The following is a 12700-nucleotide window of genomic DNA, read 5'->3' as shown; positions in this document are numbered from 1 at the left end:
GTACTAAATGCCCGCTCAGGTTCTATGTAGCACGCAGATTTTCAAGGACTGGAACAAGAAAGACGGAAAAGGGTCGATCTCGCGCGAATCGTTATGTTAACTACAAGACATGTATTAGCCAATTAGTGACGGAACAAGTTCCAGTCCCAAATTGAGTGCACCATTCCCTGGTGTACCTAGCTAAAGAAGTGTATTAACTAGTCACAATTCATGTTCTCTTAATGGTTACTTTATTTTAACAAAAATGATAATCTATACGTGTGTGATAAGTTTTATATAATATATAATGATGGATCAATCTAATACAATTAGACTTGGAGACTCAAGAAAACAAATCAGGTCAAGTGATATCGGCGAAGTGGGGCTAAGACGGGGCGGGCGGAAACTGAACGTGGAAACTGAAGAGGGGTGAAACCAATCCATCAAGCATCGTGCTTGCTCTCGTGGATTAAAAACCCAAATGTCAAATTTGGGAGGTCACAGCGGGCGTCCGAGTACTGTCGCTATTGTTGAAAGGAGGATTGTGGGGAGCTAAATGTGGCAATGCCAAAGCGGAGGAGACAATTTTACAAAAATGGCATCACTCTTGATCACAAAGGACACGCTCTTCGAAGGCTTGCGAAAAAAGGCCACCTTGGAGTCGTTTGATTTTATTATTTACATTGTTCTGAATGAATTTTAGATTTGCAACGGCAGATGTTTCAGTGATCAAGAGATGTGGCCATGTTAGGTAGAATCAAAGTATTCGAAATGTGAGCAGCATCTCCGTCAGGCAACTATTTTCTATTATCTCCAATTTGTTGGGTGGGGTTGGGGAGGGGGAGAGAGAGGAGTTCAGGAGGTCGGTTGAATGATCATTACGAAATGAAGAGAGAAGAAGGTCACGAGACAAAGAGCAAGCAGTAGTTGTCTTGGTTTCCAATCGAAGACGAAGTCACAAAAGCATCGGTCCATTGTTTATCAAGTGGCTACCAATTGCCAGAGTTGTCAATTTTTTTCCGGGAACGATTGCTTATCATTATTATTGATTGAGTGATGTTTCGTGGTGGTAGGTAGCCTGGGAATATGTCCACTTGCAAGGTTGTCTGGCATAATGAGGTTTCAGATCTCGCGAGGGATCCGCGTAAGCCTGACGAGGCCTGGAATAGTTTAACCAGTCACTCGAAAGACTACCAAGCGACCAAAACGAACCGATGGGCAACTGGTGTTGCGATAGGGATCTTGGACGATTCTTGAGTGTTCTCATTTTCTACGGGGTCTTCTTGTTCTTATCTTTAGATCGAGTTTATTGCGAGGAATTCATTAGTAGTCGTTCCGGGAGACATGTGGTTGCTTGTTGCAATGACACCTTTTTATTGAGATCAATACATAGTCAAGTGTCCTCATCCAATGGTGTAGCCTTGAACTCCAATTGATGTAAACTAAGTGATAGTATGTACAATTTGGGTGGGAATTGGGGAAATGGGGTCTGACTGCTTCATTTTTAACATCATGACAGCTGAGGTTTATAGACAAGGCATGTTTTCTTCTTCAATGTTTTTAGCCAAGAAAAATTCATCTGGAAGGAGAGGAGATGGAGAAGGAAGAGGTGGAGGAGAACGAGCAAGGAGTCAACTTTCGTCAACATCGAGAGCGTACGTATTTGTATGACTTTGGGCAGATTGAAATCGTAGTAGTTGCTCTAGGTGATGGTTAAGGCTGTGGTATAGTAAAGATTTCCGGCATCACCAAAGTGCCAGTACCAACACTGGCAGCAGCAATACTACTAGTAGTAGTAGTAGTAGTAGTAGTGGTAGCAGTACTAGTAGTAGTAGTAGTAGTAGTAGTAGTAGTAGTAGTAATAGTTGTTGAAGTAGTAATAGTAGTAGTAGTAGTAGTAGTGGTGGTGGTGGTGGTGGTTTATCAGGATGAGGATGAAACTTTGATCTCTCATCCAGCGTTGCTTTCCCGCTTTTTCTCCACTGCAAAGAGGTTCTTGCTCCTTCCAGGTGCATTCTTCTGGGCCATTTCTTTCCTTCTGGTCTGGTTAGTTTTAGAGTGCACCACTGCACTTGAATAGGGCGATAACAACGGAATAAGGCAGGATGGTTTGTGGTAATTTGAATTGATAATAGGCTCTTTGGTAGGTTCGAAGGAAATTGAAGCACAGAAAACCGTGTTCTTGTCTGTAACGGAACAACTTGGCTACCCCAATAGTTCCAATATGGTTAACTATTGAGGGGACGGGGGAGGGAAGGCTGATGGGCTCCTGTCCCTTCACCAGGATACATTCGTCCATACAAACAAACAAATCAATGGTTGGTCTAAGATGGTTGTGTTTGAGTTATCACGGAGACAAGCACAATAACCGCAAGTCCAGGATGATGAATCTGCTTTGTTCACATAGCAAATCACCATCCAATTCATCAAACACTCTCTTGAGACGATGTAGAGTTCGTATGCGAATGTCCGTTTGAAGATGTTGAAGGCGAGGAGGACAAGGACGAGGAGGCCGTCAATGTTGACGAGGCTGAAGGCGACGCCTCAGCCAATAGCGTGTTGTTGGTTGATGTTGAACTGGACGAGCTCGTCACACTCTTATCCAAGGGAATCGACATCCATGGATGGTGCAAAATGTCCTCCAACTGAACTCGGTCATTGGGTCGGACTCGAAGACACCGACGGATGAGATCTTGGCACTCATGAGTGAGTCGACTGCGGAATTTGACTTCGGCGAGACAGATCTGTTGGTCTTGTTCAAAAGGGATGTCACCACACACCATGTCGAACAAAAGGATCCCTAGGCTCCACACAGTGGCCGGATTACCGTGATATCGGCTGCAACGTATCCATTCGGGAGGGGCGTACACTCGCGTACCTAGAACATAGGAGAGGAGACGGTCAATTAAAATTATCCAACCATCAAACGCGTCAATTCGACAAGAACAGGGTGAAATAGCAAATGATCTTCAGATCCATCATCCGATGGCCTGATGGCCTGCCAAATACCTTCATATTTGAGGTGCCTTAGGCTCCCGCCAAACTGCTTTGGTTGGTCATTGGCCTCAGAGTTGTCAGGTGGATGTCGAGCAACAACAACGACAACAACTGCAACTTCAGGCCGGTTGCGACAACTCTTACCACTACCACTGCCAACAAGAACAACAACAACAAGTACAGTGCCGCGTTTACCGGCCTTACCCTCTGCCATTTGCAGGGTACACAGCGCTCTCTCCCTCCTTCTTATTTGCCCAGGTAGAAATACTGTTGCCCATGCAAGCAGCATCGTTGCCTCCCTCAAAAGTCATCGCACCCGAGCGTTTCAAGTCATTGCCTTCAGGAAAGTTCAATGATCCCTCCCTTACGTATCTCTCTTACCACCCCTTCAATCTATCAGAAGTAACATCCCCGTCGTCATCTCCAATAATATGGGTTTGGTCGTGAGATGGCCTTCGTAGCTAGTTCCTAAAGGGGTCACAAACCACTTCAACTGTCGAGTCTTGCACATCTTACGGCTTTACGAAATCTAAACTTACGATACTGTGCCATGCCATAATAAGGCTATTCATGTATAGCTCTGTCTTCCATAAAAACGACAAGGTGTTGAAGTTAGACTCTTGAACGTGAGAAACCCCGATCGTCAAAGTCACCACCTCAAGCACCATCAGTTCAACGGGCATGTTTTTTTGTGCGCCATTCGAATGTCATGAAAGTATCAAAGCATTGGAAAATTGGAAATTACATATTGATGGAAACGGCTACAGGAATACAGGCGATGATGCACTTAGGGGCTTGCACTTTTATCTCGTCGTGATTTTCTGGAATGTAACGGTTTCCAATGGTGGGAGGTGAAAGAGAAAGACGAGGCTCGCCCAGAGGTTTGGCCAGTTTTTCTTCTTTGCTGACTGCTTAAAATCAAGTCGTAGGCCCTCTTTCTTGGCGGGAAGGTAATGTGTGAGTGGCTCCTCTCCCTGCCCCCTCCCTCTCTTCCATCACTAACCAAACCTATGGTTGTTTGAACGTATCTACGTACATGCTGTTGAAGATGGAACGGAGAAATCTAGGACAAGAGCAGCCAAACCTGGGAACACCACAATCTACAGTACGACGAGAGGTGACTAGTGAAAGGAATTCCCTGGCCTCACTCTGCAACTACCGGCTAGAAGGCGAATGGTCGTCCATTGACTGTGATAGTTACAACACCCTCATGTCGCCGGTGCCGATGACGACCAAGCCAGTGGGTGAATCTTCGGTGCACTCGAATGTTGCGGTAAAAAACGAAAGTAACCAAGGATCGAAGCGACAACGAGCGAGGAAGATAAAGAAAACATGTGGATAATATGACTCCAAGGAAAGTGAATCTGACTCAGGAATGTGGCCGTTCTCCTTCCTTCACCTCGCTCGCAGCGTGAATTCATGACAGACAGAGAGCAACAAACACACACGGTGGATCAATCCATCGAGATGCAAATGGACATGTGGCCAGGTGCTCGGACTTTTGACCGAGGAAAAGCACATGGGGAAAAGCATATCTTGCTCTGCCGCGGGTTCTTCGAAAAATACCTCGTGCCTTGGCAACAACGCTAGCTAATAGTGTTCATCATGATTCATCAGCCAAGCTAAATATCAGTTCCTAAGACAAGCAAGCATTCCCAAAGGACGACATTTCTAGACTTGACTACAATTCAAAACAGAAGTGATAAGGATGAAGGAGGAAAAGGCATCAGATGGCAACAAGTTTCACATGAGACAGATAGATGTCGTTCACAAGCCTCAATGAAGAAAGCACATAACTCTATAGGCTAAATAAATAGGGGAGAAGACTCGTAGAGAGCAGGTGTTGTGTCTTACCGTCAAAGTCTGTGTAAACGCCGTCCTTCAAGTAAGATCCAGAACCGAAATCGATGAGCTTAAGTTCCAGAGTCTTGAGGTCAACCAAAAGATTTTCATCCTTGATATCCCGATGGATCACTCCGTTGCGATGGCAAGCAATCACAGTTTCGACCACTTGGCGGAAGAAATTCCGGGCCATTTGCTCTTCAAGCTTTCCTTTTTCCGTGATGAAGTCGAAAAGGTCTTTGCAAGGAGAGGGCTTTTCCATCACATAGATGAAGGAATCCTTGCGCTCAAAAAAGTCCAAGAGACGGATTACGCCTGGGATCGATTGGACCTGTGAGAGGAGCTTCAGTTCCAAAGGAACTCGTTTGTTTTGCAGCTGAAATGGAACGAGGAGGTCTATTAATGTAAAACTCTTTCTTTTTGTAGGGAAAACTATTTCATGATTATCTAGAAGTTGAAGTCTCCATTATACCTATCGAGAATAACATGATCGTGCGAACATGGAAACTCACCATATCCCAGTCGGTGACCTTTGCTCTGGCCACATGTTTGATGGCCACTTGACGACCATCACACACTCGGATTCCGGCATAAACAGTGCCAAAGCCTCCTTTTCCGAGGACTTCACCCACTCGGTAGCTCTCCTCGAAGCTTCCCCTTTGGAGAAGTCGAACTTGTTCACTGAGAACTGTAAAATAGAGAACAAATTCCATGAAATCCCCTTGAGATGTCTACAATCATTTGACCTTGGCGCAACCAAAACAACATACAAATTCAATGCCAACATCATTATCATCACCATCAGCATCACCACCATCACCAACATCACCAACATCACCACCACCACCACAGACGGCTTGGCTGGAAGTGCTCAATCAGCTACCATGGGTGGCAGCACCTCTCAACCTCACTTCACTTTGACGAAGATGTCATCACAACATTGACTGCGTAGAGCCGAATTCTCAAAACCTCGTCATCAGTTGGGGGTTTCTTTCTTACCTGTGGGGTTGCACATCTTGGCATCAAGATGCGAGGTGGGACAAGCAGGCATAGCTGGCACGTTAGGAGACATGTTCACCGTAGTAAACATCTCAAAACTGAATTCAACAACTGAGGAAAGTAACGAATACTTTCATGTGAACAAACACCACTGACCACTATTGGGAATCGTGTTTTGTTGATAGTATATTTTCAAAGTCAAAGTTGGCACTGAGAGAGACGAACGTCCGTTCAAAGGCACGCTAACATCGAAACTAACTTCGTTTGGCTAGCGTAAGAAGAACTCGATCCTCGGTCGTCGCTCTTTCATCCGTCCGTTGAACCAGAAGTTCCCGTTTGAATCGGGCCAGCGCCTCACCTCATACCACTCTCATGGATTTGATGTGCGACGAGAGCAGAACACACCGACCAGAGGAACAACGGACGAAGGACGGAGCGAGGACGAACGAGCAACGAACGAACGAAGGAACGAAAGAATGAGCGAACAGACGGACGGACGAACGGACGAACAGACGAACGGACGAAAGGACGGACCTCGAGCACCACGCCATCACTTCCCGTTCAGTGACACCCCTGCCAAGCACCTCGAGGCTCGAGCCCACCAGATCTATCCTCACCACTAGTGAGGAGGGTGGCCTGATTCCGAGAGCGGACCGGCCAGAAGTGGAACCCGTGATCCAGCAATCTCGACAAGGAGGGATAGAGGAACAGACCCACCAGGACGGTGATACATCATCATCACCACCAATTCTAGTGGCACTGCTGCCACCCCAAAAGGGGGCCAGAGGGATGGGGGGACCAAGCCACTGAGGAGGGAGGGGTGTAGCCGCCAAGCGCGGGACGGGGACTAACATTCAAAGCGCAGTTCCTTCTCTCCCTCTGATCTTCGAGCCCTTGATGATGCAGAAAAACGCCTCAAAGCCAGCTGCTTACTAGCGCTTCAAACAGTGGCTTGAGTGCGTGTAGGCCAGAGGTATTCATGCGCAGCTCTCGATCCCAAGCGCTCACCAGTCTTTCGAAACACAAGACAGGCCCGACAAGAGCGCCCATCTCCAAGTCCATTGCCCCCATGATGATGCGCCCAACTTTACTGGTCTTGGTAGAGGGTCCAATAGGGAAACTGCTGTTGGAACGACTGTTAGAACGTGAAACGAAAGACCGTACATATCGCGGTACTACGGTACTGCTCAAACTCCTGTGGATACTGGGCGCCAAGCGCATTCGTCAGCGAAGTAACAAGACTAACAAGTCTACGTGTACATTCTGCGAAGACATCCGAGGACGGGTTAAGGGCAGCCAGAGGGAAATAGGGAGCGGAGGGCATGTAAAGGACTCATTTCATTTTCTGGGACCGGACCGACGTGGTCCTTCCCCTTCCCCAACACCTTGGGCCCATCTCACGTGGGTCCGTTTTGAAAGAAATTTCGATTTGCGCACATATCTGCACATTGTCTAAATGGTAAAGAAATGAAGTTGGTTGTCGAAAGGGGAAGAAGATCCTATCTAGCAGACCAGCAACTTCTCACCTAAACATTGCAATCACGAGGAAAATACCTCTCGGGAAAGGAAGCAGAGCGAGGAGCGCGAGCAAAGCGCAGGGCCAAGGGCGCAAGAAATCATGCAGTAGGCCAAACGCAAAAGGAATTGAGGTTACCTACTGGCCTTGTCAAGTTTGGCCGAAGTGTGCCAGCCTTTTGGCTTTCAGCGATTTCGTCTTGAAGCTATCAACCTCTAGTCTTGTCATGTTTGGGGCTTTGGGGGGTCCCTTTGTAAAGTTCATTTACTGCATTAACTCCTACAGTCTCTATAATAAATCATTATCACAATGATTAATCTGCGTTTGGAAAATCTCTGTTACAGTATTTGGTTTTAGAACGACACAAAATCGTGTCGGATGTAGGAAATTGCTTTCGTCTGTCATCAGTCTGCTCTCTCGTCATTAACGTCTAATTTAGCTTCTGAAAAGCTGACTTTGGTGTGTACAAGACGACACAATGGCATTGTTTCGACAAATGTGGAATATCATCTGGAACCATCCACCATCCCAACTCAATTCACCCGCGCTTTGTTGGCATATTTGCAAATTGATAAGCCCAAGTCGAATAAAGATTTCACCGACCAGCACAAACCATCGCAGAATGTCAATTTGGTATGCTTTGAAACCAACCCCCAATTAACAGGAACTTGATTAAAGCTATTTACTTGTGCCACACAACTCATTCATGCTTTGGACTAAATTTTCCACTGGCGATGATGCAGTAATTAGAATACGTAATGCGATCTAATTGACATATCTCATTCCAAATACGACACCTCTTTGGGGTTGGCAATACCCTAATCCCCCTTTTCTCACATCTTACTTGATGTTTCTATTTCAGTTCTCTTTTATTTCATATCCCATAAGAAAATGCCCTGTAACAAAGATTGGCTCACATCGCTTATCAAGATTGGAAAAAATGTATTAAGGACTTTCCGTCCAAGGCACAGGGTGACCCAGGATTGTGCCCGTGAACACGTACAGTATGTAAAAGTATAACTCTTCAAAATCCTCTCGGACCAGATCTGGCATAGTCTTTGCTGAAAACTTCTCAGAACCAGTTTTCTGCCTCTTGAAAAAGATGGAACGGAACGGCAGCGTTCAAACGTGAGGGCACATGAGTTTTGCTCGATTCCAAAATTAGGCTCTTTAAGTGGTTTCTCTCGAGATCAACAAGAAAACGTAATGAACTTTACCGTGCAGCATACATATTGAACATATTGAAGTCAGTGTAGAGCAAGGACAAGGACGGGATTTGAAACCAACTGAACCCTACGCACGGCTGAAATGGAAGGTCTTCTATTGAAGGTCAATACAAACAGCAGAGGTCGAAGAAGGATCTTGAGAATGATTGGCACGGTTCAAAAGAAACGCATGTATGAGGCTCACGTGAGAATGTCGTTCAGAGTATGGCCTGAGCTCACGAAAACTTGTGCTAAGCTGTCATTGCCGCCGAGGTGGATCGTACACGGTAAGAGATCGGCTCTCGTTTCCATGTAGAGGGCTTTCATACGCATGAAGTCTGAAGATTTTGATAAATGTAAAATAGCGTGCATAGTACGTTCATAGAACCATATGATATTAATTTCAGTATCTCGTGGCAAGAGAGAAGAGATTCCAGCACTAGTCTCAACCTTGGAATGGTTGGCACTTCCTTTAGTGGGAAAAGAAGCACTTGAACATCAGACTTTACTGGTCTTGATCCAGTCAGAAAGGCTTCCACGCTACACACAACGACATGAATTCCATATCGAAACAAGTCAATGCGTTGCAACTTGCATGGAAGCCCTCTAATAACACGTTTGGGAGAAGGGTCTGATCAGCACTCTTTAGGAACGAAAGGACGATGTGTCCGAAGTATGCAGCGGCCTAGCACCCACAGCAGTCTACTAGTCTACTGTACGTACTCTCAAATTCATCTTCCATCAATGCCTGACGAACGTACTAAGTGCGCACTTTTGCTTTTTACAACATGAATCAAGTTCGCAAAATCTTCAGCCGTTATGGCTAGAGCAATATTTGCCTCCCATTTTCCTGCACCTCCCACTCGTGTAAACCGACACAACGACTCAATTTTCCGAAGGACCAAAAACGCACCTTATAGACATGAACTCGACCTTGGGGCACGATACTTGAAGAGAGTTTGTTTGAAGGCAACACAAACGTATCCCTCCATTCCACATTACTTCATTCACCTTTAATGCCAGATTTTCACAAACAACAAAAAAGTGATCTTCATTATCAGAATCTTCCCTAATCTATTGAGTTGTACTAATCCCCTGAGCTTCACCGACAACCCCTCATTATGCTCCTTGTCCGAAAGCTTGTTCAAAATGGAAGACGATCAATTTCTACTTTCCACTCGTCGCTCTCTCTCATTAACAACAGATGAAATCCAACTTTCATCGAGAGGAGCAGAAATTTCACCAAATGCGTGGAAGTAGTGTGTGCACGGCACAACCTATATTTTAGTGCACCACTTGAAAATAGTGGAATGGTTCGCGTGCACGTGATGCGAGCTGCTGGAAGTTTTCGGCGATCTGTCGAAAACATAGATAGCATAACCCCACCCCTTTTGATTGAAACATCTTGAAAAGACCACATTGATTGCGCTTACGAGTCTTCCGAACATTAAAAGTGTCAGTCCATTGATAAATGGCCTCCTTTCCGGCCATATCGTCTTCAGGAGGTTTTGCTAGATTTCTCGAGTACGTGATGGAAATAGTTGAGGAAAACTGCGCAGTTCGTCAAACTTCAGACAAAAATGCCCGTCTATTTTCTTATCTTCATATGATTGACAGGGTGTACTTTGCTCAGCCTAAGCCTTGACCTTCCCTTTCGGAACGCTTGCGATCTCTGACCTCCAACTCATGTCATAGAACTAAAGAGGCATCAAGGTGGGAGGATCATGCATCTCGTACATAGATCGGGCACAGCCCGGAATCGATGAAGTGACTGACTGACTTACGGTTCATGTAATCCGGAAAGTTCTTGTTGTCCAATAAGAAAGGCCTACAGGTTTCGAAGTCACGTTCCAGTTTTTCAAAATCGTTATTCATCTTGTTCCGATTCACCGACTCAGTTATAGCAATGAAAATGTGAAAGCACAACACAAGCTTAGTAGAGCAATGTCGTTTCAGAAATCCCAGTCTTAGGAAACTCCTCCACTTCACACATCGAGAAAACTGCACAATGCACAAGTAGCTTGGGGAGCTCCACGTGGTTCAACAATCACTTTCCACTGTACATCTTCTATCCAATCTAAAAATAGGAAGACCTCTTTTGACCACAGTCCAACTCGTTACCCCGAACATACAAACAGTGATGTGTTCCAGAATCCAAAAGTCTTGGCGCCAAACCGGAGGGTGACCAAATGGTTGGCTGAGAAAAATAACCTAGGACATTTTTTATTTTGCTCAATTATAATTAGAAAGTCGGGAAAAAACAGGACTTGACTGTAATTGGGGCTTAAAACCCATTCAGAATGATGAGCTGAACCGGTTGTACTAAATTGACCAGGTTGGAAATATGTAGTTTGTTCTAAAACTTCCTCCTGCTTTACGACAGGTCAAATAGAGTTTTAAAAAAATGTGCAAAATTTTGGTTTCTTTCAAGTTCTAGCAAGAAGAAAACAAAAGAAAGCATAAGGAATGAAACATTGATTCATGCCCAAATGAATGCTGATAGCCTTTAACCCGTGGATAAGATTCTGGCGAAAAAATCCTAGATCCAGTGTCTTTGCACTATATCTGGTCACCCTAACAATTTGTTGGCAACGAGCGTGGGGAACAAACGCACTAGCCTAGCTCTCGTGAGATATAGCTCGATAAATGCCAGCATGTGCTCCTCGGTGACCCCGTCAATTTTGAATTCAAACGCACTTTCCAACGTTTCATCCCCGAGTTCCGAGAACAACCCGGGCGAAGAGCTAAAAATAGTAGCCAGCGTTCAGGGACTTTTCGAACATCTACGTGGCATCCTCCTTAGCAACTCAGCGCTCTGTTACCAGCTGACCTACGCGACCAGCTGTTTGCTTCGCGGAACCACGGCGTATTTCCAGCTTAAAGTACGAATTCCTACGGCAATCAACGGATGATAACCTGCGTCTGGATGAACTAGACTAGCCCTCTAGGATGAACTATCAACTAGTGAGTGTTTTTTTTGAGCCTGAGCAAGTGCCTCACGGAATCGAAAACGGGTTTCCTAATTTGTATATTTGGAGAGGAATAGGCAATGTTCGCGAACACAGTTATTCCACTGAAGAGCGTCAAAACGTAATTCTGATTTTTGTACTGTAAGTCCACTTAAACGTTTGCATTTCCTTTATTTTGTCCACCCCCTCCATTGCCACCTTCCCTGTAAAATTGGCCAGGCTCAAAACCCCCAGTGGGATCATCAAGTGATTTGATTTGTCGTAATTGCAATAGCACTGAAGCTGTTGAGGTAGCATTAGTTTGTGGGGGCTCGCTTTCAGGTGCGTGAAAATGGTAACCTGGAACAAGCTGTTTTTCAATCTATGCCGAAATTCCGTGGTCACAATGAGAGGTGTGTCATTCAAACTCAGTCTCAAGGGCTGTGGACGGCATCAACAAATAGACTTGGTCGAGAAAGGTGACCCAATACCATAATTGATGTTCGAATCATAAATCTTGGATTGATTTATTCGACCCAACAACGTAACTATGACAAAACATATGACATAATCCCTTTTTGACATTGCATATCTTAGGCTTTTACGAGAAACCATCGCGAATATCCCTCAAGGTGGCAAGTTGGCTGGGCTTTTCTTGGACAAAAACAATGCGTAACTTGTCTCAATCATAAATCGCACTTGAACCAAGCCAACGAGACCGTCGGACAGCTGAGGAAAGCTTTTGTTGACTATCGATTTGGAAACCATCAAGGAAATATCCAACCTCGACCCTAATCCGTGAAGATTGTATCTGTGTTCTTTTGAGGTGTTTCAATTGGGAGCCACCTCCGTTCTATTTGGGACTTTCTCGGAAGTGATCAATCGCGCTCCGCCTCCTCCTTATCCTCCTCCTCTCGTTCTGCGTCGTTTTCACCTTGACATGATTAAAGGGAATTTGGTGGCAAAAGAGACTCAAAACAAAAGAAGAAAGCTTTGATTTTGAAAGTCTGACAAACTCATAATAACCAGGCCCCCAGTACGTGCAAATATTTGCAACTCTTTGGCAAATAGGGTGTTAATACGCACATAAGCCATGCCTTGCGCGGTTCCTGGCACTATTTCCATTACCAATTACATTGACGCTGTCAAACCATTTTAGGTGGACTTGAAGATCAAATATCCCCGTGTGTTTGAAAGTGAGGCTTGGTAAAGTA

At 45.2% G+C, this 12700-nt stretch overlaps 1 protein-coding gene across 2 annotated transcripts; it reads right to left on the bottom strand.

Annotated features, from left to right (window-relative positions):
• Nucleotides 1-213: 213 nt before the first annotated feature.
• LOC131886458 (serine/threonine-protein kinase pim-1-like) lies at nt 214-10711 on the bottom strand. 2 transcript variants are annotated; one of them, XM_059234809.1, is made up of 4 exons: nt 10323-10711; nt 5331-5506; nt 4831-5194; nt 214-2857 (listed from the first exon to the last, which is right to left on the bottom strand). In XM_059234809.1, the coding sequence occupies exons 1-4, from the start codon at nt 10411-10413 to the stop codon at nt 2406-2408; spliced, it is 1083 nt and encodes a 360-aa protein (XP_059090792.1). In that variant the 5' UTR covers nt 10414-10711; the 3' UTR covers nt 214-2405. The 2 variants fall into 2 exon arrangements, with proteins under 2 accessions (XP_059090792.1, XP_059090791.1); XM_059234808.1 differs by lacking the exon at nt 10323-10711 and adding an exon at nt 5818-6101.
• Nucleotides 10712-12700: the final 1989 nt, after the last annotated feature.

This window comes from Tigriopus californicus, chromosome 9 (genome assembly GCF_007210705.1).
Source record: "Tigriopus californicus strain San Diego chromosome 9, Tcal_SD_v2.1, whole genome shotgun sequence".
Classification (NCBI taxonomy): domain Eukaryota; kingdom Metazoa; phylum Arthropoda; class Copepoda; order Harpacticoida; family Harpacticidae; genus Tigriopus; species Tigriopus californicus.
Note: the sequence above shows the minus strand (reverse complement) of the source record. Positions and strands in the feature narration are given on the sequence as shown.